Raw genomic sequence first — 27,564 nt, 5'->3', positions numbered from 1 at the left:
CCATGCCCAATTTAAGTTTATTCTAAAATGAGAAAACCCAGCCAGGCGTGGTGGCGCACTCTTGTAATCCCAGTACTTGGGAGGTTGAGACAGGAGGGTCGCACGTTCGAGGACAGCCATAGCAAGTAGTGAGACTCTCATCAACCTAGTGAGACCCCATTTCAAAAATAAAATAAAATAAGATAGGGTTAGGGAGGTAGCTCGGAGGTAGAATATCCCTGGGTTCCATCCCCAGTACCAATAAATAAATAAACAAAAGCAAACAAATGAAAACCCTGGCATTCTAAAATTAAGTTTATTTTTTAAATATTCCCAAAATTTGCCTTGGATTTGGGCACCTTACGGTCAAGGCGCCTTGACACCAGCCCCTCCTGACTTTACCACAGAATCTTACCAGTCACGGTCACTCTCATGTTTAATTATGTGAGAAGAATTCCCCAGCCAACCCATTTTCACCATTTCCTTTTTCCATCATGTTGTTGACCTGACCCCTAAACCTTCCATGGCTCCCTATTACCCAAGGTAACAAGTTCTAGAATCCTTGAAAGGCCTCCCAGGCCTCTCCCCTCCCTTTGCTCCTCTTACCTTTCCAGCCTCTCGCACCTCCTGAACCCAGTGTTCATGGTCCCCAACTCTTCCCAGAATGCCCTGTGTCTGCTCCTTCCGGAAGACATGTTTGAATCCGGGTCTGATCTCGGAGAACACGCCTCCCTCCGCATCTCCCCTGAACCCATTCCCGTCCTGATAAATACTTACTAATGGTAGATATCAAATCTTGAAACCTTTCCTTAGGAAAGAGTGGGTTTTCCAGTCCTCGGAAATACAGTTTTAAAACGCCAGCGACGGAATTGATATCGCGCTCGTTCTGATCGTCGACCAGGGGGTCTTCACCTGGGTGGAAAAAGGAGGCCATGTTTCAGGTTGGTAAAGAAGCCCAGGAGGGACCAAAGAGGGGGCCTGGGCCAGGCCCGACTGGCAGAAAGGCAGACGGGAGGAAGCACCCAGACACAGGCCCCACAGAGTACAGTCCTCCCAGCCACTTCCCCTTGGAAAGTGGCTGCATCCGTAAGAAAGTGGTAGAAATAAAATGACGAACACGCAGCAGCCTTCCGGTATACTCCGCTTTCTTCTTTTCTCTTTCTTTCACTATTTATATTTATCATTGCTCAGCTTCATTTTTGTGGTTCAAGGGATGGAATCCAGGGACATTCTACCTCTAGCCACACACACACACACACACACACACACACACACACACACACACACACACACACCCCAGTCCTATTTTTCATTCTTTATTTTATTTTATTTTTCAGTACACGGGATTGAACCCATGGGCACTCTGAGCTACACCTCCACCCCGATTTTTTATTCTTTATTTTGAAAGAGGGTCTCACTAAGTTGCTGAGGGCCTCACTAAGTAGCTGGGGTTGGCCGTGAACTTCCTGTCTTATCCTCCTAAGTAGTGGGATCGTAAGCGTGTGCCACCATACTCAACCCTATTTAATTTTTTAGTTTGAACTAGGGTCTTACTAAGTTGCTGAGAGCCTTGCCAAATTGCTGAAGCTGGCCTCGAACCTATGATCCTCCCATCTCAGCCTCCCAAGTACTTGGGATTATGGGAGTGTGCCACCATACTGGGCTTTTTTCTTTTTCTTTTTCTTTTTCTTTTTTTTCTTTTCAGTATTGGGGATGGAACCCAGGGACATTCTCCCTCTGAGCTACACCCCAACCCTATTTTTTTATTCTTCACTAAGTTGCAGAGGGCCTTGCTAGGTAGCTGAGGCTGGCCACGAACCTGTGATCTTCCTGGCTCGGCCTCCCAAGTACTGGGATTAAAAGTGTGCACCACTACACTGGGCCACGTCTGGCTTTTTAGTGATCTTTCCTCCCTTGTTTTGCTAGAAGATTACAAGAAAGTCTTAAAACATGAGGAGTGAGTTTAAGATTTAAAGGGGGGGGGTCTTTTTTTTGGTCATTTTTGGAACTGGGGATTGAACCCAGAGCACCACACTTGCAAAGCAGGTACTTTGCCACTGAGCTACATCCCGGCCCCAAGATTTATTGCTAAAAACCACCACAAAAGACGCGCCAATTAAAACCATGGTTGAGCCGGGCGTGGTGGCGCACGCTTGTAATCCCCGCGCTGGGGAGGCGGAGACAGGAGGATCGCGCAGGTTCGAAGCCAGCCGCACGTGCTGGCTTAGGAGACCCTGTTTCCAAATAAAAATGTAAAAATAGTTCTGGGAGTGTAGCCCGGAGGTAGAAGGGCTTCCAGGAACCCCAGTACCACCAAAAAAAATAAAAATAAAAAAAAAATAAAGTGCATTGCCTGGGTACGGTGATGCACTCTGGTAATCCCAGTTCTTGGGAGGCTAAGACCAAAGGTTCCCAGGCTCAAAGATAGCCTTAGCAACACAGCAAGACCCTTGGTGACCTAGGGAGACTCTTTTTCCAAACAAAAAATAAAAAGGGCTGGGGGTGTAGCTCAGAGGTTGAATGTCCCTGGGTTCAATCCACAGTTCCATAGCCCTCAAATAAGGAATATGTGCATATACATAATGAAATATCTCAAGGATGGAACCGGTCTAAACAAGAAACTCACTTGTATTTCACATTCGCCTTATCTGGTGAGCCTGTAGACAAATCTGTTCGGTATTTTTAGTGTACTCTGTATTGGTGCAGAATTGAGTGTGTGTGTGTGTGGGTGTGTGTGTGTGTGTGTGTGTGTGTTACTGGCAGTGGAACCCAGGGGCTTTTCTACCCCCAGGGTACACTCCCAGACCTATTTTTATACTTTATTTGGAAACAGGGTCTCACTAAGTTGCCGAGGGCCTCACTAAGTAGCTGAGGCTGGCTTCGAACCCGCGCGATCCTCCTGTCTCCGCCTCCCAGGCGCGGGGATGACAAGCGTGCGCCACCACGCCCGGCTCCGAATTTTTCACATGGATCGGGTCAGCTCTCAACAAGTTTCTGAATGCGGAGCATCTGGGAGTTCAGATTTTCAGAAAAGGGATGCTCAACCTGTGCCGGTGGCAGCTGTTTAAGAGACGTGTGAGAGGGATCGTACTATCTGTCGACTTCTGCAGGGTGGACACTCTAGCCATGGCTGACTGCAAACTACCAGGGCCAAGTGCCTGAATCCAGACTTGGGAAGGGGTGCACAATCAGCGGTGACGAGCGAGTGCCAGCCAAGGGTCCTGGCGCTGCCCACGAGCCAGACAGCTTCCGTCCACACCCACCTCTCTCGAAGGAATTCTTGATGTCGTTCACTTCGACCTGGGACCCAGGCACTCTGAATATGCCCTGCTGCTGAAGTCCTAGGAGACAAAGGCAACAATAATGACCTTGGTCCTGGAGATACTGGCCCCTGCCCCTGGCTTGCCTCCTTCTCCCACCACTCTTTACAACACAGTCCCAGTGAGGGTCTCCTGGAGGAAGCCCCCTCGTGGCCTTGTGCAATGAGCCGCGGCTGGCCAGAAGCACAGACACATCCTGGCGTCTTCTTGTCTGGGTATGAAGGAACGGACCACGAGACATTTCTATCAGGGCCGTCCCCGCACCCTCCTCCCCACAGACACCTGCTTCCTACAAGAAAAGCTAGACTCTCCAGTGTATGCTAGCCTGGGGCTCAAGGAGTTGAGGGAAGATGAAATTACTAAAGAAAAACAGTCTCTTTTTAATTTTTTATTTACGTATTATTATTATTATTATTACAGTACTGGGGGTGGAACCCAGGGGCATTCTACCTCCGAGCTACAACCCCAGCCCAATTTTTTATTCTTTATTTTTGAAAGAGGGTCTCACTAGGTTGCAGAGGGCCTCGCTAAGTAGATGAGGCTGGCCATGAACCTGCAATCCTCCTGTCTCAGCCTCCCAAGTACTGAGATTACAAGTGTGCGCCACCAAGCCCAGCTTCTAGCCCTGTTTATTTATTTATTTATTTATTTTATGTGTGTGTGTGTGTGTGTGTGTGTGTGTGTGTGTGGTACTGGGGGTAGAACCTGGGGGCTTTTCTACCTCCGGGCTATACCCCCAGACCTATTTTATATTTTATTTGGAAACAGGGTCTCACTAAGTTGCTGAGAGCCTCACTAAGTAGCTGAGGCTGGCTTCGAACCTGTGCGATCCTCCCAAGCGTGGGGATTACAAGCGTGCGCCACCACGCCCGGCTCTATTTTTTATTTTTTGGTGTGTGTGTGGTACTGAGGATGGAACCCAGGGACATTCTACCTCCAAGCTCCACCCCGACCCCATTTGATGTGGGCCCCTCACTGATGTCTTCTAGTGTCCCCATCCTAACGCACAGCCTATGAAGACACCGGTCACAAAGGCAGCTGTTCCCCAGAGCACTTTCTCCCTGGAAGCAGAGCATCAAAAGAAGAAGTCTTCTAAGATGAATGAGAATCTCACTTCCTGCCAGTATGGTCCAGCTGAGGACGCCAGCCCTGGACTGAGCTTACCTTACGAATTGATGTTTCCTGCATAAAATGAGGCTTACTGTATAAACTGACGTACCGTATACATCGGTGCTTACCATATAAGTTGATGTACCGGATGCAGCTCTCAACTACAAGCGGTATCGCTTGTCCTGAATCCTTAAGAAAAGAAAAAGAGGGGGGAAAAAAAAGAAAAGAAGAAGGGACATTTTGTTGGGCTTGGCAACCACCGGGGCAGACAGACATGGTGAACACAGATGAGCAACGAAGCCAGAGTATTAGTACAGTCGGGTTAGAAGGAAAACAAGCGACAGATGTTAATCCTAAAGTCGCCATGACTTGTTAGGGCAGAGAGTTCTCAGGTGCGGAAAAAAGGCGTAACTCGGATAATGTTAAAGAAATGCTCTGCCTTCTGAGCCAGCGGGCAAGGAGCCCGGCCTCAGGAGATGGGGCAGGCACCCCTGGGGCGGGGGCTGGCCTCTAGCCTGGACATCCCTCTACCCCTCTGCCTCCCACCTCGCTCTCCCACCTCGCTCTGCCCCAGTCTTCCCCCAAGGCCCCACCAAGGCGCCATCCCAGGACCTCGGCACCTGGCGGTGGAGGGCAAGGCTGGCCCCACAGCTTCTCTGGAGCGCTAAGAAGGAATGTTCCACTCCAGATGTTATGGACTCAACATCCAGATGCAAGCTCTACTTTGGTTTTGTGGTCCTGGTGATAGAACCCGGGGGCCTTTTACTTCTGAGCTATACCCCCAGCCCTATTTTATTTTCTATTTGGAAACAGGGTCTCACTAAGTTGCTGAGAGCCTCACTCAGTAGCTGAGGCTGGCTGCGAACCTGGGATCCTCCTGCCTCAGCCTCCCAAGCGCTGGGATTACAAGTGGGCGCCCTCACACCTGGCTCAGAGGCATACTTTTAACAGCAAAAGAAAGTTCTGGAAGCTGCTAATGGCAGCCATTGGCCATCGAGTGGCCAACCTTCGTCAAAAAGGCTGAGTAAGATGCCATTATAAGCATCAGTACCTTGGGGTGCGGAAGTTTATTCAACTACATCTTGCTAGATGGGGCTATAGTCTCCAGTGGCTGGGCATGGCACAGTTTCCTCTTGCCCGAGGCTGGCCTCCAAACTGTGATCCTCCTGTCTCAGCCTCCCAAGTCCCGGGATTGCAGACACACAGTACTATGCCCAGAGCAGTTTCCTTTTGGATTCTGCATCGGTCAACTTCTTTATTGTTCCGCATCCCACCTGCCAATCCTGCCTTTGCGTAAATACAGCCCAGAAAGGCGAGGAGACGGCTTCCTCAGCAACGGGTTAAATGGACTGTGCTCCGGACCGCCATTCTGAAGACAAATCCCATCCGGTGGCGGCCCCCCGGAGCTAAAGGGCCTTTCTAGTAAATACCTGGTTCCTGGAACGAGCATTTCTTCTTCCTCTGATGACAAAAAAAGGCAGCAGAGTAGGAGAGAAAGAAGAGATTACGCGGGAATGCGATCAGTGCAGAGTGCGCGGAGCCCGCGAACCGCCCAATGCAATGGCAGCCAGCCAAGGTCGCGGGGGCCTGCGGGAGCCTCTCCCGGGAGTCTGCGAGCACCCAGCCTCCCACCAGCTGCCTCCGCCAGAAGCCAGGGAGGCAGAGGCCTCTTTCTGTCCCTGCCTAAGTGCAAGGGCTCTGTGTATTCCAGCCATCTGGCCCACCCGACACTCTGAGAAAGGAGGGCGACGCCTGCTCTGGCCCCATCCCTGGGATTCGGCCGAGGCGACCCCGTGCTTCACGTGATGCGGCGGGGTTGAGCAGGTGGCTCCCGGACAGGCCGTGGGGCTGGAACCTGAGCCTCCGCTGTCACTAGGAGCCACTGGAGACGCCCGCGTCTGTCCGCTGTTTCCCGTGCCCTGGGTGCAGGCGGGCTTCTAGGGTGGGAGGAGGCTGAGCTGAAGCCCTGGGAGATTAAACCTCCCCAAGGGCGCCATCTTGCAGCCTATCTCAACAGCTGGACAAACTTGCTCCTTCATTGCTGGCTAAATCTGCCCGTATCCTAAATGGCTCCTAAATGGCGGGGAGCCCAGAACCTGGTCCAGCAGGGTCCAGGAGCCGCATCCTAACATTAATAGCACCGGGCTAGGCTTGCATAGTGTGGGTCACACGTAGGCCAGTGCCCTAGAAGCGGGACCTATGTCACCTCGTGACGCCCTCATCAGAAGTCAATCGGTAATTATCATTTTTATTTTATAGAAGCAGGATAGGGACTCTCCCACAGCTCCAGAGGCAGACGGCCTGCGCTTCAAAATGGACTCTTAGAATAAAACTAAGAGAGCGAAGGAAAATCAAGGATAAAGAAAATGGGGCAGTGTTTAACAGATGCACCTTATTTTTCCGAGTTAAATCTGTGTTCTTCGTCCAGCACCTCCCTCACGGGGCCAACGCTCACTGCGCCCAGGCCGGTCCTGCTGGGCGGCTCTTCTCAAAGCCAGGCGACAGACACTGCTGCCAGACCCCTTTACCATTCCGCATTCCCAGTGGAGTCACAAAGCTAACCTCTGAATGCAGCTTTTTATCCCAAAGACCAAGATATCCAGCGGGGTGTGTGTGTGTGTGTGTGTGTGTGTGTGTATGTGTGTGTGTTGGGGATTGACTGCAGGGCCATTCTACCCCTAAACTACATACAGCCCAGTCCTATTTTTATATTTTTTTTATTTGGCAACAAACCCTCCCCAAGTTGCTGAGGCTGGCCACAAATCTGCAATCTCCCTGTCTCAGCCTGGGCTTATCAGGAAACTGGGACTACAGGTGTGTACCTGTAACAAAGGCGCTATATTTAGAACATACGGGTGGCTTCTTAAAGTGATGACCCCTGTGTAGCACGTAAGCTCTGGGAGCCACTGTGCAGGAATAAAGTCAGATTACTTTAAAGTCAGATTACACAGCACAGGTAAGACCTGTTTTGGGGGGGGGGGAGAGGGGCATAGAATCCAGAGTCATAGTACCATTGAGTCATACCTCCAGCCTTAGTTTACTTTTTATTTTTATTTTTGGCAGGTCTGAGGATGGAACCCAGGGGCCTTCAACCCCGAGTTACACTCCTTGCCCTGTGTTGTATTCTTTATTTCTGAAACATGGTCTCACTAAGTTGTGGAGGGCCTAAGTGGCTGAGACTGTCCAGGAGTGCCCGTCCTCCGGTCTCAGCCTCCCAAATGCTGGGGTGACAAGCGTGCGCCTAGCTTACTTTTTAATTTGAAAACAGCCTGGCTAAGTTGCTGAGGGTTGTTCGAAGTCGTGGAGGATGGCCTTGAACCTGCAATCCTCTCGTCTCAGCCTCCCAAGCACTGGGATGACACCTGTGCACCTGAGCCCAACAGGAGGATCCGGTAGGAGAATATTTAACTGAACAGAGAACATCATTTTCAGGTGCTGTCAATCACACCGAGGTTCTTCCCGGTGTCCTATTCTGTCCCTTCCTCCCAGAGACCAGAGCTGAGCCAGGAAGGCTTGCCTGCCTGCCTGCCTTCCTTCCTTCCTTTCTTTCTTTCTTTCTTCCTTTTTTTTTTTTTTTTTTTTTTGGTGCTACTGGGGTTCCTGGAAGCCCTTCCACCTCTGGGCTACACTCCCAGACCTAGACCTATTTTATATTTTTATTTGGAAATAGAGTCTCTTAAGCCAGCGCGGCCGGCTTCAAACCTGCGCGATCCTCCTGTCTCCGCCTCCCAAGCGCGGGGATTACAAGCGTGCGCCATGACACCCGGCCAAGCCTTGGTTCTTTCTGAACTTTTTTTTTTTTTTTTTTTTTTTTTTGGCAGTAGGGATGGAACCCAGGGGCATTCTACCTCTGAGCTACACCCCTGGCCCTATTTTTTAATTTTTTTTTAATTTTGAAATAAGGTCTCACTATGTTATGAAGGGCTTCACTAAGTAGCTGAGGCTGACTGCAAACCACAATCCTCCTGTCTCAGCCTCCCAAGTGCTGGGATTACAAGCATGTGCCACCATGCCCGCTCACTGAATCTCTTCTAAGGACCCTTTCTTCAAAAACCCTGGGGAAAACTCCTGTGGCCTCAGTCAGCCCTCTTCCTGCTCTGAACCCTCAGAGAACTGTAGACATAACCCCCAGGTGCTCAACCAGGCCTCCCTTGTATGCCTGGTTCCTGTGCTGGAGTCTCAGGGCTCCACTGGGCTCCTGGAGGTCAGGGCACCATGGGCCGGTCCTCTGTCAGCTGTCAAGGCCTCGTATAAGGGCAAAGGCGGAGAGGAGAGAGAGGATGAAGACAAGAAAGGGCGCCTGTGACAAGCTCCATCCTGCCAAGACCCACTGGATGGTTGCTACTCCTTCCGGGTCACCCCGATATGTTCCTTCTAGACCTGATGTACCCCAAGGTCCCCCTCCCTTTGGCCATCCTCTAGGCCTAGGCTTCTCGGGTATCCTAAAGCAGCCCCCACTGTTCCCTGCCCCTGTGCAATCCCAACCTGAGTTCTACTCAATTCTGCTTTCTTATTTTCTCTTCCCCAGAGCCCAGCCTATGGGGTAGAGAGAGTCCTGGGATCCAGGGTGGTCTGAAGTGCCCTAGCCTGTGCTTGAGGTCAGCACCATGTCCAGTCTCTCCTTGCCTGGCCAGTCCTGAGCTGCCCCCCAGATAAGGACAGAAGACAGAGAGCTGGTGCAGGGGCAGCCTCTGTGACTCCACAGTCATCAGCCATGCCCTAGAGCCTTTACTTGTCTCGCGACTGACACCAGCATTCTTTTCTGCAGCAAGTCTTCACTGCATGGTGATGAGTTCTCAAACAATTGACAAAGATTTTGCCCACTGCCCCCCTAAGTAACCTTCAGAACGCATCTCAGCTGGGCGCAGCAGCACATGCCCGTAATCCCAGTACTTGGGAGGCTGAGACAGGAGAATCACAGGTTTGAGGCCAGCTTCAACAACCTAATGAGGCCCAGAGCAACTTAATAAGACCCTGTTTCAAAATAAAAATAAGAGCCGGGTGTGGTGGTGCATGCTTGTAATCCCAGCATTAGGGAGGCCGAGACAGGAAGATCACAGGTTCATGGTCAGCCTCAGCTACTTAGTGAGGCCCTCCATAACTCAGTGAGACTCTGTCTCAAGATAAAAAATTTAAAAATTGAGCTGGGGGTGTAGCTCGGAGGTAGAATGGCCCTGGGTTCCATCCCCAGTATTGAAAAAAAAAAATTAGGGCTGGGGGAGTAGCTCAGATGTAGAACACTCCTTGGTTCAATCTCCAGTTTAACAATAATAATAATGATAATAATAATGATAATGATAATAATAATAATAATAAATGTCTCTCCCTTCCTCGAGTCCAACATCTGCCTCTCCTTCCAACTCCATCACCATCATAATTTGCTCAGCTAAATAAAGCCGAGCGTGGTGGCGAATACTTGTAATCCCAGTACTTGGAAGGCTGAGACAGGAGGATCGCACAGGTTCGAAGCCAGCCTCGGCAGCTTAGTGAGGCTCTCAGCAGCTTAGTGAGATGCTGTTTCCAAATAAAATATAAAAAAGGTTCTGGGGGTATAGCCTGGAGGTAGGAAGCCCCTGGGTTCCATCCCCAGTACCAAAAAATAAACAAATAAATAAATAAATAAAGCACGAATTTGCTTGCAGCGGTTTTTCTGTGTATCTGGTTCCTCTTGGGAGACATGGGTGTAGAGGCAGCTAGTGAGGGTGGCCTTGCTCCCCCCCCCTCAGCATCAGGGCTACAACTCCTCACTGAAGCAAGAAACCACGGCCGCCTGGGTCACTACGCTTACTCTTCGAGCCCCGCCCCTTCCCCGATGGTGGAGAATCACTGGGGGCTCTTGGGACACCTGGCCACTGGCCGAGCAAGTCTGCATCGAAGGCCTCACTGAAGCTAACACCGGCTGTGGCGGGGCCTGGCCAGGGGCCAGAGTGCAAGTTCTGTCGGGGACAGGGCTGTCAGATGCAGGAGGGGGTGGACAGAGGCTGCCATTACATTGGGCACATTCGCGGACTCCGAGACGCCCCAGGAAGTACCTTAATGAACGCCTCCATACTGCCGTTAAAGAGTTTATGGCTATACACTGAAGGAGGCCTAGGTCTCCTCATTTTCTGTGGTTTAGGGGGAAGGCAGGGGGGCCTAAGGGAAGAATGGAACAAAAGAAATCAAGAAAGCAACACATGTAAACATACAACGGGGAGCGGCGCTCTCCAAACCCACCAATGGAGGAAGAACACAACGTAAACAGGAAACCGCTGGCCCCCAACACATTGGTTCCCCAAGTTCCATCTGAAGGCCTCGGGGTATCTGGGGACATCTTCTTTTACCCACAATGCCAAGCAGGACCAACCCTCATAGAACGCAAAAGCATTCTCAGTTAGAGTAGAGGGGAATAGTATATACCTATGAACACATTGAAAATTCTAACCAGAGGCCATCACCCTGCCAAGCTGACCAGATGGAAGGGGGCATCGGGGAGAGAGAGATGTGATCGGCAGCCCAAGAAAGCAAGAGACTTTCAAAGATGATCGGGTGGGTTGATTTTCAGGATTTGGTTTTCAATCTGCCCACAAGCCTTAACTCCCAGTGTACCAGGGCATGTGTCTTCCTGGTGCCTCTTGGCTTTTTTTTTTTTTTTTTGCAGTAGTAGAGATGGAATCCAGGGGTATTCTACTTTTGGGCTACATCCCCAGCCCTATTTTTTATTCTTTATTTTGAAACAGGATCTCACTGAGTTGCAAAGGGCCTCACTAAGTAGTAGCTGAGGCTGTCTGCAAACCACGATCCTTCTGTCTCAGCCTCCCAAATGCTGGGATTACAAGCATGTGCCACCATGCCCAGCTTTTTTAATTTTTTATTTATTTATTTGCAGTACTGGGGATGGAACCCAGGGCCATTCTACCTCTGAGCTCCACCCCCTAGGCCTAGTTTTTATTCTTTATTTTGAAACCAGGTCTCACTGAGTTGCAGAGGGCCTCACTAAGGAGCTGAGGCTGGCCGCGAACCTGCGATCCTCCTGTCTCAGCCTCCCAGAAGCCTCTTGGCATTTTACATGCACAAGAACCCTCTTTACTTCATTCATCAGAGAGCCATGTAATTACTGTTCTCATTTCAGAGATGAAGAAATTGCTGCCCGGCAGGAGGGGTGGGTCAGGCCGCGGGTTCGACAAAGTCGACAGCCAGCCAGGTGGGCTTTTGCTGAAAGCACCGGCAAATCTGTTACTGCAATTAACATCGGGCCACCTATGGCCCCATTTTCCAGAGGCAGAATCAGAGGCACTGAACTGGTAGAGCCAGGCCCTAACCTGAGACCACTTCGGCCCCACGTAGAGGGCTTTTCCTGTGACACAGTCACAGGGGTTCCGGGCACCTGTCATTTCCAGCCAGGGACACGTCTGGCCCTTACATCCTTGCCGTGGGGAGAGGTTGAAAGTGTCTTGCTTTACTCTAGGATCTCCGGTTCCTGTGCTGTGTTCTCTACCACAGGGAGGAAGATGCGCCATGGTTTACCAGGAACAACTACACAGCCACGAGCACTAGACCCGTCTCCACAACTCCTCGCCAGGTGCACGCATGCCTGTTGGCTTACTTGCTCATTTTGTCACCAGAACTGGCCTACATCTGTTTCCTGGCCAAAGAGCTCTTTGAGGTCAGGAGGAACGGCCTTAACCAAGAGAGGCAGCTTTTTCTTTAAATTGGTGGTACTGGGGATTGAACCCTCGAGCCGCACCCCCGCCCCGGCCCTATTTTATTTTTTATTTTGGAAGAGTGTCTTGCTAAATTGTGGAGGCTGGCCTTGAACCTGCAATCTTCCTGTCTCTGCTTCCCAAGAATTGGCATAATGGGCTCCCAAGTACTGGGGAAACAGGCTCCCAAGTACTGGGATAATAGGCTCCCAAGTATGGGGTAACGGGCTCCCAAGTACTGGGGTAACCGGCAAGTAGCACCGACTGGCAGTTCATTTGAAGTGGCTTGGTTCCCACCACCAATGGGAACTCAGACAGGCAGAGACCTGGTCCCCCGAGTTTTGAATGGCTTCTGTGAATGGACAGAGGCCTCATGGGTGGTGCAGACAAACAAGGCTGGCGCTGCCTCTCGGGCCCGGTCTGCTCCTCCTGTCTCCCTAAGCACAGAGGACAGGCTGCGCTTCAGAACATGCACGGGCAAAGACACGGTCCACACAGCATGCCGCCCGAAGGACAGACCAACAAACAGAACAGCACAGACCACGAAGTGGGGAAGAGACCACAGGCAGGGGTACTGCGAGCCCATCGTGGATCAAGGTCAATTTGGTTAGCTAAGTCCATGTCATTTCTTTTCTTTCTTTTTTTTTTTTTTTTCTTTTCAAATGTCCTTCTCTCTCGAGGATGTGAACACGTAGTGTGTAGGGGTGGATTTCATACAGTGGATCTGCTTTTATTTTTTTGCTACTGAACCCAGGGGCATTCTACCTCCAAGCTATTCCCCCAGCCCTATTTTTTTTTTTTTAATTTGGAAAAAGGTCTCACTAAGTTGTTGAGGGCCTCGCTAAGTTGCCGAGGCTGGCTGCGAACCCGCGATCCTCCTATCTCAGCCTCCCAGGAACTGGGATCACAGGCATGTGCCAGCACACCAGGCTCATTCTTTTTCCCTCTGTCCTTGCAGAGGGCTTCACGTCAACCATGTGAGGTGGGTGACGACCAATTCTCTATTAAATGCCCCCGGCCTGCAGAAGTAAAGACTCTTGGTGCAGGCTGTTCACACCCAGGATCAAAATCTCTAGAGTGAAGGGCTTTTTTCCTGCAATTCCTAAGGATTTTTTTTTTCAATTTACAAAGTGGGACGGCAGGAAAACAGTGTACGACCCCCCATTTTTTCTGCCCAATCTAGGAAGCATCATGCCCGGATTTCTCTCTGTGTACGGCTGGAATCTGACAAGGAAACGTAGCTACCCCAACCGTGCGCGACGATATCAAATCAGTACCGACTTACTGAAGTGCTGGGTGGGGCACAAAATGGGGAGCCGGGGGACAGCTCAGCCAAGGAAAGTGGGGCAGCCTAAGCCTTCCAACTCTTCTTCTGCTCAGTTGCAGAGGGAAACGGAAAGAAAGAGAGAAAGAGAAAGAGAAAGCCAGGGACACCAGGAATGGAGGAAGCCACAGAGAGGAAGAAAGAGAAACCAGAGACCAGTGTCCCCTTTCTGCCTTCCAACCAAGAGGAGACATGGCTGTCGGTATCTGGAACAGACGGTGGCAGTAATGACTGTCGGTGGGGGTCAGGATCTCGGGGCGGCTGCCCACGGGTGGGTACTGAGTTCTGACGGTTTGGACAGGATGGCAAGTGAGTTCGCCAGTAATCTAGATTGGCAGAACGTGTCAACCCGGGCGGGCTAGAAAAGTCAGACTTTCTCTAACTTAACAGTGATGACAACCTCAACGTCTGCCTTTAACTTTGCCGTTTACAAGACGTATGGAAGTGCGTACCCACCTCTGGCCAGCCCGAATCAGAGCTGTAACTGTGGGACTGGACCATTCAGATAAGGTTCTTTTTGTTGCCCTTGATGTCCTAGTTACTGGGGAGTGAACCCAAGGTATTCTACCTCCGAGATACACCCTCAGTCCTTGTTTATTTTTATTTTATTTTATTTTATTGGTACTGGGGATTGAACCCAGGGGCATTCTACCTCTGAGCTACACTCCTACCCCCTTTAAAATTTTTTTATTATTTATCTATTTATTGGTACTGAGGATTGAACCCAGGGGTATTCTACCTCTGAGCTACACTTCTACTTTATTATTTATTTATTTATTTATTTATTTATTTAATTGATACTGGGGATTGAACCCAGGGGCATTCTACCTCTGAGCTACACCCCCTGCCCCTTTTTATTTTTTTCTTTTGAAACAGGGTCTTGCTAAGTCATTGAGGCTGGTCTCAAAACCGCAGTCTTCCTGCCTCACCCTCCCAGGTACTGGGATTACAGATGTGCACCACCATGCCTGGCTTTTTTTTTTTTTTTTTTTTTTGAGACAGGGTCCCGCTAAGTTGCTGAGGGCCTCGCTAAATTGCTGAGGCCGGCCAGGAACCTCTGATCCTCCTGTCCTCTTATCTCAGCCTCCCAAGTACTGGGATTCCCTGTGTACACCCCCACATGCAGCTAAAGATAAGATTCTTAGAATATTATTCTGAGCATAGAATTATTATTATTATTACATATTATTCTAATATGGTTATTCTAATTCTGAGAGAATATAACATGATGTGGCCCAGTGCAAAGACTGGCCCATGTCTCCAGGTCAAAGCAGCCTGGGTCAGGGAATCTGTTCAAGTGCCCATCTCAGATGAGACCCCACTCCCCGTATGCAGACATTTCACCCAGGACAGTTACAATTAACTTTAAAACCACTTCCAAGTTGGCCACAACGTCCACAAGCTAAATAATGGCAGTGGCGGTAGGGGAGGCTGCGTTTGGAACACAGCTGCCTTTGACCTGGCTTCCAGCTGCGTCTGTCTGCACTTGAGTGAACGGTGTATAAGTGGGAGGCCTGGCAATCCTAACTTAGACTTCTCAAGCCCTAGGTCAGAGTATGGAAGCCAGCTTTACTAAACAAAACCAAAACAAAAATACGATTGCAAGGTGGTGCACTCTGGGAATCGACTGCCACAGAAGGACCGCAGGTTTGAGGCCAGCCTCGGCAACTTACTGAGACCCTGTTTCAAAAGAAAAGAGAAAAAAAAAGACTAGAGATGCAGCTCAGAGGTAGAATGCTCTTGAGTTCAATCTCTAGCACAAAAATAGTTTAAAAAGAAAAAAGAGCCAAATAAACAACCCTCAACTCTCCCTGAAGAAGGAGGCTGAGAGCGGGCCAAGGCGTCCATTAAACCTCTGCTCCTGCAGCTGGTGGGGAAATCTCCTGCGGGAATCCTAGGAACTACGGGAGACGGAGGGCTGGCTCCGTTCAGCCCCATCTGTGTCACTATTTGCAGACTTTGGTGAAAAATCTGGCTCCTGTGTCCTATGACTATAACAACACTCTCTTGCCAGAAAAAATAATAATAATAATAACTTTGTTTCTGGAAGGTTCCTCGAAAGTGACCCTGCACATCTGCATCGCTGTACGCGGGATGGCCTTGCAGGGAAGGCCTGGAGCCATCCTGATGTTCCTAGATTCCCAGGCCCCAGGGTCAGCTGCACAGGCTGACCTCCCCTCCCGGGAAGCTAGCTCACCGTCCCTGCTAGGGGGCGGGGAGTGCGGGGTGGGGGGCCATCTTCTTTGCTTCTTGCCAAGTAGGACAGCTTTCCAGGATTCTGGGCCACTGGGAAGAATTCGTGGGGATTCTGGGCCGGCAAGGGAGGTGCGGAGAGGTCCTGATTTGGCCCCTTAGCGCTCCTCTGGGCGCTCAGACGGCTCTGGGCGGAGCTCAGGGAGGGATGGGCGTGCGGGATCACCTGGACAGGGTCCTGGGCTCGGGGATCTACGCTCAGCTCTTGGCTGCTGGGCAGAAAGTGTCACTGGCTCTGGTCTGCTCAGAAAAAAGCGCCGAGGGGCATGGGGAAGTGCTGGACAGAAAGCAGGAGAGGCCCTGGGGGTGCGCCCCCCACCCCCAGCCAGGGGCATGTGCGCATGCGTGTTCAGCCGGGCGCGCTGGACCAGCCCAGAGCCCACCAGGGACCCCGGCTGGGGAGTGTAACAGCGGCAGAGGAGATCACAGCGCCCCACCAGGTGGGCAGCGCAGAGGACCAGGGCCCCTCCCTCTGCAGCCCTGCAGCTCTGACTGCGCTCCTGCCGGCCAGCCGCCTACAGCCAGAGCCAGCCAGGCAGCCCCTGAGCGACTGCGCCCTCTCCCAGCACTCCCTGCCACCCTAGCTGGGAAGAAAGCCCGGCTCCCCACCCTGGGCAGTCGCCGAGCCCCCAGCCCCAGCCCCAGCCCGCTCCGACCTCAGGCGGCACCGGAGTTCCCGCCTCTCACCTGGTGGTACCGCACTCCGCTCGCTCCCCTGGAAAAGAAGAGGAAATAAAGGTACACATGGAGGTTTACTGATCTATTTTATACCAGAGGACATTAATCTTTCCCTAAAAGACAGAAACAAAAGAACGACCCTGGGTGCTCATCTGCAATCACTCTCACTTTTCTTATGTTTTGGGGGTTTAGCCAGATAGCATTAGGATGATGACAATGGTTGTTTTTTGTTTTTGTTTTTGTTTTTTTTTTGCGGTACTGGGGATGGAACCCAGGGGAAGTCTACCTCCAAGATACACCCTCAGCCCTATTTATTTTTTAATTATTCTTTATTTTGAAACAGGGTCTCACTGAATTGCAAAGGGCCTCACTAAGTAGCTGAGGCTGGTCTCGAAATGCGATCCTCCCATCTCAGCCTCGCAAATGCTGGGATTACAAGATTGTGCAACCATGGCAGGATTATTATTACTACCACCACCACCACCACCACCACTACTACTACTACTACTACTACTACTATCCCTCCTCCTCCTCCCTCCTCCTCCTCCCCTTCCTCCTCTCTTTGGATAGATCACAGTTTCCTTATCCATTCACTAGCAAATGCCTTCTCTGAACCTTCTACGTTAAATAATCCCCAAAGCACTCTATGTCCCAAACCTACTCTTACCTGTCTTCAACACCTCAATAAAAGGCCACCACCCAGCTAAAGTTTAAGAATTATCCCTGGAAACTTTTTCTTTTCTTTTCTTTTTTTTTTTTTTGTGGTACTGGGGATTGATCTTAGAGGCATTCTACCTCCAAGCTACATACCCTTAGCCCTATTTTTTAATACTTTTATTATTATTATTATTATTATTATTATTACTACTACTACTATTATTATTATTATTATTTTCTGCTTTGTTTTGTTTGCAATACTAGGGATTGGACCCAGGGGCGTTCTACCTTCAAGCTACACCCCTAGCCCTATTTTTTAGTCCTTATTTTGAAACAGGGTCTCACGAAGTTGTTGAAGGCCTCACTAAGTAGCTGAGGCTGGCCCTGAACCTGCGATCCTCCTGTCTCCCCCTCCCCAGTACTGTGATTACAAGCTTGGGCCACCACGATTGGCTGTGCAGATATGTTAGTTATCACATATGATGCATAACTGCAATATGCAATAAAAGTACTTAAAAATAAATAAATAAGTAAATAAATAAATAAATTAATTAATTAATTAAGCTGGAGGTGTCGCTAGTAAGTAATTCAGAGGGCTGGAAGTGTAGCTCACCCCTAGGTTAAGTCCCCAGTAACACACACACACACACACACGCGCGCGCGCGCCTCAAAAGAAGGTCCAAGTAACTCAGTTCTTAGAGAAATATGTGTTTGAAGGCTAAGTCAACTCTGAGCTTACCAATGGGGCCGGAGTTCTGCCAGCCCCGGCGGGGCCCCGACTCACCTTCACCCAGTGTCTGCTTGAGTAAGTCATGCTTGGCCTGGAGCTTGGTGATGAGATTGCTGCCGTTCACATATTCCTTAAATTTCTGCAATGACACAAGAGGAAGTGGGGATCCTAGGATCTGGAGCTGGCCTCTGGAACCAGGGGTGGAGCCTGGAGCGGCGCGTTCCCAAGGAGAGTGCTTTACCATTGAGCTACATCCCGGCCCGCACTTTTTTGGTTTACAAACTATAGGTCATGGAGCCCAAGCCCGCTGAATCTGTACACGAGACAGATCAGAAATGAAGGCATGGGGGATGGTGACTGGATGGTGACTTTGACACTCTGGAGCCATGAAACCAACCCCTCAAGTTGAGTGCGGAGGCGCATGCCTGTCATCCCAGTACTCAGAAGGCTGAGACAGGAGGATCATGGGTTCGAGGCCAGCCTCAGTAATTTAGCAATAACACCTGCAACTTAGCAAGACTCCATTTCAAAGAAAACATGTGAGCCGGGCATGGTGGTGCACACTTGTCATCCCAGCATTCAGGAGGCTGAGACAGGAGGATCACGGACAGCCTCAGCTTCTTAGTAAGGCCCTCAGGTACTTAGTGAGACCCTGTTTCAAAATAAAGAATAAAAAATAGCGCAGGGGGTGTCGCTTGGAGGTCAAATGCCTCTGGGTTCCATCCCCAGACCCCCCCCCAAAAAAAACATGTTTTTAAAACAGGACTGGGAGTGTGGCTTGGAGGTTGAATACCCCTGGGTTCAACCCCCACACCAAAATAAAAAAGAGACAAGAGATGTGAGACTCCCCAAGGCATGAACAATAGAGGCTTTCAAAGAAGGGGGGCTGGCTCATGGCTGCTCACAGAAGAAAGATTGAGCTGATGTTAACTGATTTGTGTGTATGTATGTGTATGGTGCTAGGATTGAACCCAGAAACATACTATCCCCACCTACACCCCCAGCCCTAATAGATAATATATTAATATAATATGTATTTATATAACAATTATAAAATTATATATTTATGTAATAAATATATATTTATATAATATGTATCATATCATATTAATATATATTATATATATATAGTGTGTGTGTGTGTGTGTGTGTGTGTGTGTGTGTATATGTATGTGTGGGATTGAACCCAGGGGCATTCTACCTCCAAGCTACACCCCCAACCCCATTTTTTATTCTTTTTTATTTTGAAACAGGGTCTCACTAAGTTGCAGAGGGCCTCACTAAGTAGCTGAGGCTGGCTGCAAACCTGTGATCCTCCTGTCTCAGCCTCCCACGTACCGAGATTACAAGTATATGCCACCACGCCCAGTTTTTATATATATTTTTGAAACAGTCTCACTAAGTTGCCAAGGGCCTCACTCAGTCAGTGAGGCTGGCCTCAAACCTGCAATCCTCCAGCCTCAGTCTCCTAAGTACTGGAATTACAAGCGTGCACCATGATGTTCGTAAATTTCCAGGGTCCAGAGGAACAGCTCCAGACTGACCTTCTGCACTTGCAGATTTGATTTGAACTTGCTTAACTTGATTTTAAAATAACAAATACAAGCCAGGCGTGGTGGCACACGCTTGTAATCCCGGTGCTTGGGAGGCTGAGACAGGAGGATCACACAGGTTCAAAGCAGCCTCAGCTACTGAGTGAGGCTCTCAGCAACTTAGTGAGACCCTATTCCCAAACAAACTATAAAATAGGTCTGGGAGTGTAGCCCAGAGGTAGAAAAGCCCCTGGGTTCCATCTCCAGCACCACAAAAAAATAAATAAAATAACAAAAACAAGCCGGGCGTGGTGGCGCACGCTTGTCATCCCCGCATTTGGGAGGCTGAGACAGGAGGATCGCGCAGCTTTGAAGCCAGCCGCTTGCTCTGGATTAAGAGACCCTGTTTCCAAATGAAAATATAAAAATAGGTCTGGGAGTGTAGCCCGGAGGTAGAAGGGCTTCCAGGAACCCCAGTACCACCAAAATAAATAAATAAATAAATAAATAAATAAATAAATAAATAAATAAAATAACAAAAACACATGAACCACAGATATGATCCTAGGATATAGAAACAAGTGTATATTTCCATGTATAAAATATACATGGAAGAGGAGAAGTCTGTTCTGTGCTGGTCACACTGTGGCTAGACTCTCTCCCTTTAGAGGATGATAGTGACAACATGTTTGCGGGTCACTAGGATACTGTGGCTACTCAAAAATGTGTGTGTGTGTGTGTGTGTGTGTGTGTGCACGCGCGCGTGCGCCGACCCATGCACTTTTACGGCAAGATTGAAAGAAAGTAAATTTGGCCTGGAGACATAAAAGCCCAGCTCTCTGCAACCCAGAAAGGCCGTCATAGAGAATCAGCCTCACTGGTCACTGACGAGAACAGGACCAAGATCAATGGCCAGATCCTAGTGTGTAGCACGTAGATTTTTGAAGGTACCAAAGATAAAGGAAACCATAATATCCAAAGCCGGCTACAACCCAACAAAAGGGTTATTTTGGGAAGGCGGGAGCTTTTACTTCCAGGGGCATTCAAGCAGAGTCTGGGTGAGCTTCTGACTGCAAAATGGACGAGTCGGAAGGCGGCCCTTACAACCTTTCCTTTCTAATGAACCTGCCTTGAACTCAAGCCGCGATTCCTCTTGTCTGCCTCTCCCTGCCAACAGGAAGGTTATTAATCCAGGATTTTACAGGAAGCACTGGCAACCCATGAGCATTTGCTTACACCACTAAGACTCCATTTCAAAGCCTACGCCCAGGTATAAAACAATTCAACATCATAACACACATGCACGCACTCACACGCGCACCCGAGAGCTGTAACTTGTAACTGGGGGCTTGCTAAAGATGTCAGGTGTCTTTCGCCATTTCCCTCTGAGCCAATGGAATAAAATTTCCTTTTGGGGATTTTTGTTTGTCTGATTTATTTATTTATTTATTTATTTATTCATTTATTTATTTATTTATTTTGTACTGGGCAACTAAACCCAGGGGTATTCCTCTGAGCTACACCCCCAGCCCTTTTTATTATTTTTTTTTTTTTTTGAGTACTTAGGATGGAACCCAGGGGCATGCTATCTCCGAGCAACACTCCCTGCCCTATTTTGTATTCTTTATTTTGAAACAGGGTCTCACTGAGTTGCAAAGGGCTTCACTAAGTAGCTGAGGCTGCCTGAGAACCCTGGAACCTCCCGTCTCAGCCTCCCAAGTACTCAGATTACAGGTGTGTGTAATCACGCCCAGATTTTATTTTTTTTATTTTGAAACAGGGTCTGGCTAACTTGCTAAGGCTGGCCTCAAACCTGCTATTCTCTCACCTCAACCTCCCAAGTACTGGGATTACAGGTTTGTACCACAATGCCTGGATTTTTTTTTTGTTTTTGGTACTAGAAATTGAATCCAAGAGCATTTTATCTCTGAGCTACACCCTCATCCCTTTCTATTTTTATTCTGAAACAGGGTCTCACTGAGTTGCCGAGGCTGGCCTTGAACCTGTGATCCTCCTATCTGAGCCTCCCAAGGACTGAGATTACAGGCATACACCACCATATCTGGCTCATCTTTGTTGTTGTTGTTGTTAATCTAGAGTGGAAGATTTTTTTTAATGTATTTGTATTGGTGCATTGTAATCATATATCACATCGGAATACAAGATGTGAGAGGATATACAAGCACACGTCATCCAATTAGCCCTCATCCAGCCCCCATCCCATTCCCTCTCCCTCCCTCGATCCCATGCTTGTTTGGTGATTAACTTTGATACATTCGTTTATGTACCTCCTGTGTTTTAAAGAGGCTCCATCCTCCCCTATTCCATACCCTCTGATTGGTCACCTCAGTTGCTTCGCTATAGGGCCCTTTCTATAGCTCGACCACTTCCTGTTGCCCCTTTCCTCCTAGTTATTGCTGATTAGGAGAAGCATCTGGTTTTAATTTTCTGCGATATTTCTCTGTGCATGCCGCGTTGCAAATACCGATCCCACTCTTGGCGGCCCCAGTAGTGACCTGGCCACCCGGAGGACTGGTCAGACCTCGCTGTAGAGCGGGAGATTTTCCATATCCATCTCCCATAACCAGTGCCAACCCTACCCACTGATAATTTCACTTTCTGCGTTCCAGAAACCCCAGCCAGGCAACTTCCCGTTAGAATGACACTGGAAGACCCTCGGGGCTAACCCACCCCCATAGTCTTGCCTGCGCTCACCTGACGGGGTGCTCCCAAAGTCACAGCCCGAGGGGCTGAGCGGGTCATGAGCTCCCGGTCTGGAGGCCACTTACCGTAAAGTAAAACATTTCTGTCTCCTGCTGGTTGGCTCGCCTTTTGGCGATGTTGGCCTTGCTCATGTATGTCTCTGAGGCGGCCGACTTGATGGACTCCGTGGACCGGCTGTGTTGGAAGGCGTCGGACACGTCGAAGTCCTCCACGGTCAGCATGTCTTGCAAGGTCTGCATGGTGGCGTCCAAAGTTTTCCTCACCTGGGGAAGCAGCGCAGCTGTAAAACCCTCTGACCTCACGATGGCTTTGCTACTTTCAAGTCCTGTTCCCGGCGCCTCCTTAATTTCTGCACATAAAGCCCCTGTGTGCGACCAAGACCACCACCGATCCCAGGCCCAAGATCACCCAGCGGGCAGGAGGAGAAGCCAGGGCACCTGATTAAAGTCCTTTGGTTGTACTGGTTCTTCCAGAGGGGGCTTTGAGGGTTGTGACACACAAGAGAATCCAGTTTCTTTGGGGATTTTTTGGGGGGCGGGGCCTCCGAGCTACACCCCCTGCCCAATTTTTTAGTCTTTATTTTGAAACAGGGTCTCACTGAGTTGCGGAGGGCCTCACTAAGTAGCTGAGGCTGTCCGCGAACCAGGATCCTCCTGTCTCAGCCTCCCAAATGCTGGGATGACAAGCGTGCACCACCACGCCCGGCCTGTGACTCAGGTTTCTAGGTCTGGTTTTATTTTCGTTTTGTTTTGTGGTACTGGGGATTGAACCCAGGGGCATTCTACTTCTAAGCTACACCCCCATCCCTATTTCTTTTTTTTTTTTTTTTTTTTTGGTACTGGGGGTTGAACCCAGAGGCATTCTACTTCCAAGTTATACCCCCAACCCGATTGATTGATGGATTGATTGATTGATTGATGTTTGCAGTACTGGGGATTGAATCCAGGGGCTTTCTACCTCTAAGGTACACCCCAGCCCCATTTTTTTATTGTTTTTTTTTTTTTTTTTTTTTGTGGTACTGGGGTTGAATCCAGAGGCATTCTACCTCCAAGGTATAGCCCCAACCTGATTTTATTTCTTATTTGGAAACAGAGTCTCACTAGGTTGCTTGAAAGCCTTACTAAGTTGCTGAGGCTGGCTTTGAAGCTGCAATCCTACGGCAGGACTAGGGCAGGAAATGTGGCTCCAGGTAGAATAGCCCCGGGTTCAAACCCCAGTACCAGAGCCGGGTGTGGTGGGCACGCTTGTCATCCCCGCGCTTGGGAGGCGGAGACGGGAGGATCGCGCAGGTTCGAAGCCAGCCGCGCTGGTTTAAGAGACCCTGTCTCAAAAATATAAAATAGGTCTGGGAGTGTAGCCCGGAGGTAGAAGGGCTTCCAGGAACCCCAGTACCACCAAAAAAAAAAACCCCAGTACCATACACACACGCACACGCACGCATGCACGCACGCAAAGAAAGGCTAGACTCCTTCTAGGTTTGCAGAACAAGCATCTGGTTCGTCTCCCTAATCACATGTCCTTGCCAAGGATAAGCCCACCTGCACCCCTGGGTGCTGCTCCCCACGCCCCGGCACCCTGTTTCAGGGACCCCAGTCTGCTAATGTCCTCGTGGAGAAAGATGCATGGTGAAACACAACATTTTCCCTCTGGCCTCTTGTGTCCAGCTGCCAGGGGAATCGCCTCAGCTGGACCCTCCACCCGTGCCCACCTCGCGGCGAGGCACTGGGTACGGCCCTCTCTTTGGCAAAACAGCACAGTCGAGGTTTCCTGGGCTGTTCATTTATCATGTAACTGTAAGTGCCTACGATAGTTTCTGATGATAAAAACAGCAACTTATTGCAGAAAACAGAAAAGAAAAAAGGCACGAAGAAGCCAACAGGTGCCGGTGTGGTCGCACACGCTTGTAATCTCAGGACTCAGGAGGCTGAGGCAAGAGGACCGCAGGCTCGAGGCCAGCCTTCAGGAAGTCGTGACACTCTCGCCAACCTAGTGAGACTCTTTCCCAGGAAGAAATAAAATCGGGCTAGAGCCGGGCGCGGTGGCGCACGCTTGTCATCCCCGCGCTTGGGAGGCTGAGACGGGAGGATCGCGCGGGTTCGAAGCCAGCCTCAGCTACTGAGTGAGGCCCTCGGCAACTTAGTGAGACTCTGTTTTCAAATAAAATATAAGCCGGGCGTGGTGGCGCACGCTTGTAATTCCTGCGCTTGGGAGGCAGAGGCAGGAGGATCGAGGCCAGCCGCGCTGGTTTAAGAGACCCTGTTTCAAAAATACAGAAAATAGGCCGGGCGTGGTGGCGCACGCTTGTCATCCCCGCGCTTGGGAGGCAGAGACAGGAGGATCGCGCAGGTTTGAAGCCAGCCGCGCGCGCTGGCTTAGGAGACCCTGTTTCCAAATATAAAATGTAAAAAGAGGTCTGGGAGTGTAGCCCGGAGGTAGAAGGGCTTCCAGGAACCCCAGTACCACCAAAAAAATAAATAAATAAATAAATAAAATAAAATATAAAATAGATCTGAGAGTATAGCCGAGAGGTAGAAAGGCCCCTAGGTTTTCATCCTCAGTACCACACACACACACACACACACAAAAAAAAAGTAAGTAAATAAATAAGTAAGTAAGTAAATAAATAAATAAATAAATCGAGCTGGGGGTCTGGCTTGAAGGTAGAAGTGCTCCTGGGTTCAATCCTCAGTATCGCACACACTGACACTTTGAAGGACTGCCCTCCAGTCCGTCCATACACGTACAAACACACACACATAGCTTACTGGAGCTGTGATAAACCCAAACCTAGAGCCCTCCTTCCTTTCTGCTTCACTTTCATTTAACGTCTCGTGAGCGTTCTCCGGGGCTGCTAGACATCGCGGGTGCGTGTTTTCAGGGATGTGCAGCCCTCCATCTTCCGGATGAACCGCCTCGTGGTATGTGCTCCACGGCCAGCGTGGAGGCGGCGGGACGAGCCGGGCCTCGGGAGGAAACCCCACCCGGGCACACGCTCGCTCACCTCCTCGTTCTCAATCTTCAGAGTGGCGAGTCTGGACTGCAGCTGGTGGTAGCGCGTGAGCAATTCCGTCTGGACGGGCTGCTGTGCGCTGACCTGGCACACCTGCAGGAGAACAGCCATGCTGTGGCCACACGGTGCCCCCCACCTGCGCGGAGCCCAGCAGGCCCAGCACCCCGAACCCCGGGTTAACCCAAGGCTGCCCGGCTCACGAGCAGAAATGGCAACACCAGCCCGGTGAGATGGCGCACGCTTGTCATCCCAGTACTTGGGAGGCTGAGACAGGAGGATCGCGGGTTCGCAGCCAGCCTCCGCAACTTAGTGAGACCCTATTCAAAATGAATAATAAAAAATTGGGCTGGGGTGTCGCTTGGAGGTAGAATGCCCCTGGGCTCTATCCCTAGTACCATAAAAATAATAAATAAATAAATAAATAAATAAATAAATAAATAAATAAATAAAATGCAACAAAGAATGAGACCATACTGTGCAGTGCAGAATGGGGAAGTGGGCTCCTTTGGGGTCTTCTAGATATATGGGGAGGGAGTCCAAGAAAGCTAAGGACGGCCAGGTGCAGTGGCCCACACCTGCAATCCCAGTACTAGGGAGCCTGAGACAGGAGGATCACAGGTTTGAGGCCAGCCTCAGCTATTTTGTGAGGCCCCCCACAACTTAGTGAGACTCTGTTTTAAAATAAAGAATAAATATTAGGGCAGGGGAATAGCTTGGAGGTAGAATGCCCCTGGGTTCAACTCCTAATTCCACAAAAAATAAATAAATAAGGCGGGCATGGTGACGCACGCTGATAACCCCAGCACTTGGGAGGCTGAGACAGTAGTATCACAGTTCGCAGCCAGCCTCAGCTACTTAGTGAGACCCTCTGCAACTCAGTGAGACCCCTTTTCCAAATAAAGAATTAAAAAAAAATAGAGCTAGAGGTAGAATCACCCCGGGGTTCAACTCCTAGTTCCACAAAAATGAATGAATGAATGAATGAATGAATGAATGAATGGATGAATAACAAGGGCTAGGGGTATAGTTTACAGGTAGAATGCCTCTGGGTTCAATCCCCAGTACCACCAAAAAAAAGAAGAAGAAGAAAAAGGAAGGAAGGAAGAGGGGCTCGCAGATGTTAAGCTCGCGCATCTTCTCCCTAAGGTGCCGGGCCTCGGCACTGGGGTCCAGCCGCTGAGAACGTGCCGCGCCCCGGCGGGCGGCCCGAGCCACCCACCTCGTCGCCCATGTGGGGCTGAAACTCGAACTTGAGCGGAGGGCAGAAAATCTGGTTGCACATGTCCATGATCGTGTGCTTGTCGCTGCGGGAATCCAGGCTGTCCACCGCGTTCTCGATGACGTCCAGCCCCTCGTGGCGCGAGGTCTCCAGGTTGTACTCGGCCGAGAGGTAGGTCCGGAAGGTGCGGGCCAGGCCGGCATGAAAGCCCAGGTCACAGCACTTGGAGGAGACAGCAAGAGGGCACACGTGTCATCCCAGCATTCCGGAGGCTGAGACGGGAGGATCGCGGTACACAGACAGCCTCGGCTCAACAGTGAGGCCCTCCGTAACTCAGTGAGATCCTGTTTCAGAATAAAGAATAATAAGTAGGGCAGGGGGTGTGGCCCGGTGGTCGAATGCCCCTGGGTTCCATCCCCAGACCTGCAAAAAATATAAAGAAAGGGCTGCAGCTGGCAGCCAGGGCTGGGACTCTTGGTCAACCACCTCCTGCTCCCAGGTGCTTCGCCGTCCCTACCAGCGGCACTCCTCTTGGCCTCCCACGTTCGCCACGCACTTCTCACGCTTAGGCCTCGAAGCCCGCTAAGAGTCGCTCTCTCCAGGAACCAACCAACCAACCAACCTTTCTTCCTTCCTTATTTATTTATTTATTTATTTATTTATTTATTTATTTATTTTTGCAGTACTGGTGATGGAATCCAGGGGCACTGTAACTCCAGCTACACCCCCAGCCTTATATACAGCCGTGTGTGTGTGTGTGTGTGTGTGTGTGTGTGTGTGTGTGTGTGTGTGTGTATTTTTTTTTTGTGTGTGTGTGGTACTGGGGATGGAAACTGGGGATGGAACCCTTCTACCTCTGGGCTACACTCCCAGACCTATTTTATATTTTATTTGGAAACAGAGTCTCTTAAGCCAGCGAGGCTGGTTTTGAACCTGCGTGATCCTGTCTCTGCCTCCCAAAGCGCGGGGATTACAAGTGTGTGCCACCATGCCCAGCACCAGCCCTATTTTTTACTTTTTATTTTGAAAGTGTCTCACTGAGTTGCAAAGGGCCTCACTATGTAGCTGAGTCTGTCTGCAAACCGTGATCCTCCTGTCTCAGCCTCCCAGGTACTGGGATTACAAGCGTGAGCCACCACGCCTGGCCCTTCTTTATTTTTTGTGGTACTGGGGATGGAACCCAGGGGCATTCTACCTCTGAGCAACACCCCCTGCCCTATTTTTTATTCTTTATTTTAAAACAGGATCTCACTGAGTTGCAGAGGGCGTACGTAGCTGAGGCTGTCTGCGAACCTGTGATTCTCCTGTCTCAGCCTCCTAAATGCTGGGATACAAGTGTGCGCCAC

At 50.0% G+C, this 27,564-nt stretch overlaps 2 protein-coding genes across 4 annotated transcripts in view; one reads left to right on the top strand and one right to left on the bottom strand.

Moving 5' to 3' along the window:
• LOC308278394 (CCA tRNA nucleotidyltransferase 1, mitochondrial-like) overlaps positions 1-27,564 on the top strand; it is a gene marked incomplete at both ends in the record, with an annotated part of 995,237 nt that overhangs the window by 27,021 nt on the left and 940,652 nt on the right.
• The window catches only part of SRGAP3 (SLIT-ROBO Rho GTPase activating protein 3), a gene marked incomplete at both ends in the record, with an annotated part of 161,964 nt that overhangs the window by 14,611 nt on the left and 119,789 nt on the right, over positions 1-27,564 (bottom strand). The window contains 10 exons of one of the 3 annotated variants that reach the window (XM_080718015.1): positions 757-891; positions 3,243-3,320; positions 4,538-4,598; positions 5,840-5,870; positions 13,377-13,463; positions 16,356-16,383; positions 17,788-17,872; positions 22,055-22,252; positions 24,991-25,092; positions 26,219-26,440. In XM_080718015.1, coding sequence (XP_080574141.1) covers positions 757-891; positions 3,243-3,320; positions 4,538-4,598; positions 5,840-5,870; positions 13,377-13,463; positions 16,356-16,383; positions 17,788-17,872; positions 22,055-22,252; positions 24,991-25,092; positions 26,219-26,440 — 1,027 coding nt within the window. Of the gene's footprint in view, positions 1-756; positions 892-3,242; positions 3,321-4,537; positions 4,599-5,839; positions 5,871-10,441; positions 10,545-13,376; positions 13,464-16,355; positions 16,384-17,787; positions 17,873-22,054; positions 22,253-24,990; positions 25,093-26,218; positions 26,441-27,564 lie in introns of all 3 variants that reach the window. The other 2 variants (XM_080718016.1, XM_080718017.1) reach the window with 2 other exon arrangements.

This window comes from Muscardinus avellanarius (assembly GCF_963383645.1).
Source record: "Muscardinus avellanarius genome assembly, chromosome: 22".
Classification (NCBI taxonomy): Eukaryota; Metazoa; Chordata; class Mammalia; order Rodentia; family Gliridae; genus Muscardinus; species Muscardinus avellanarius.
The sequence above is the reverse complement of the archived record's forward strand: the minus strand, read 5'-3'. Positions and strand labels throughout refer to the sequence as shown.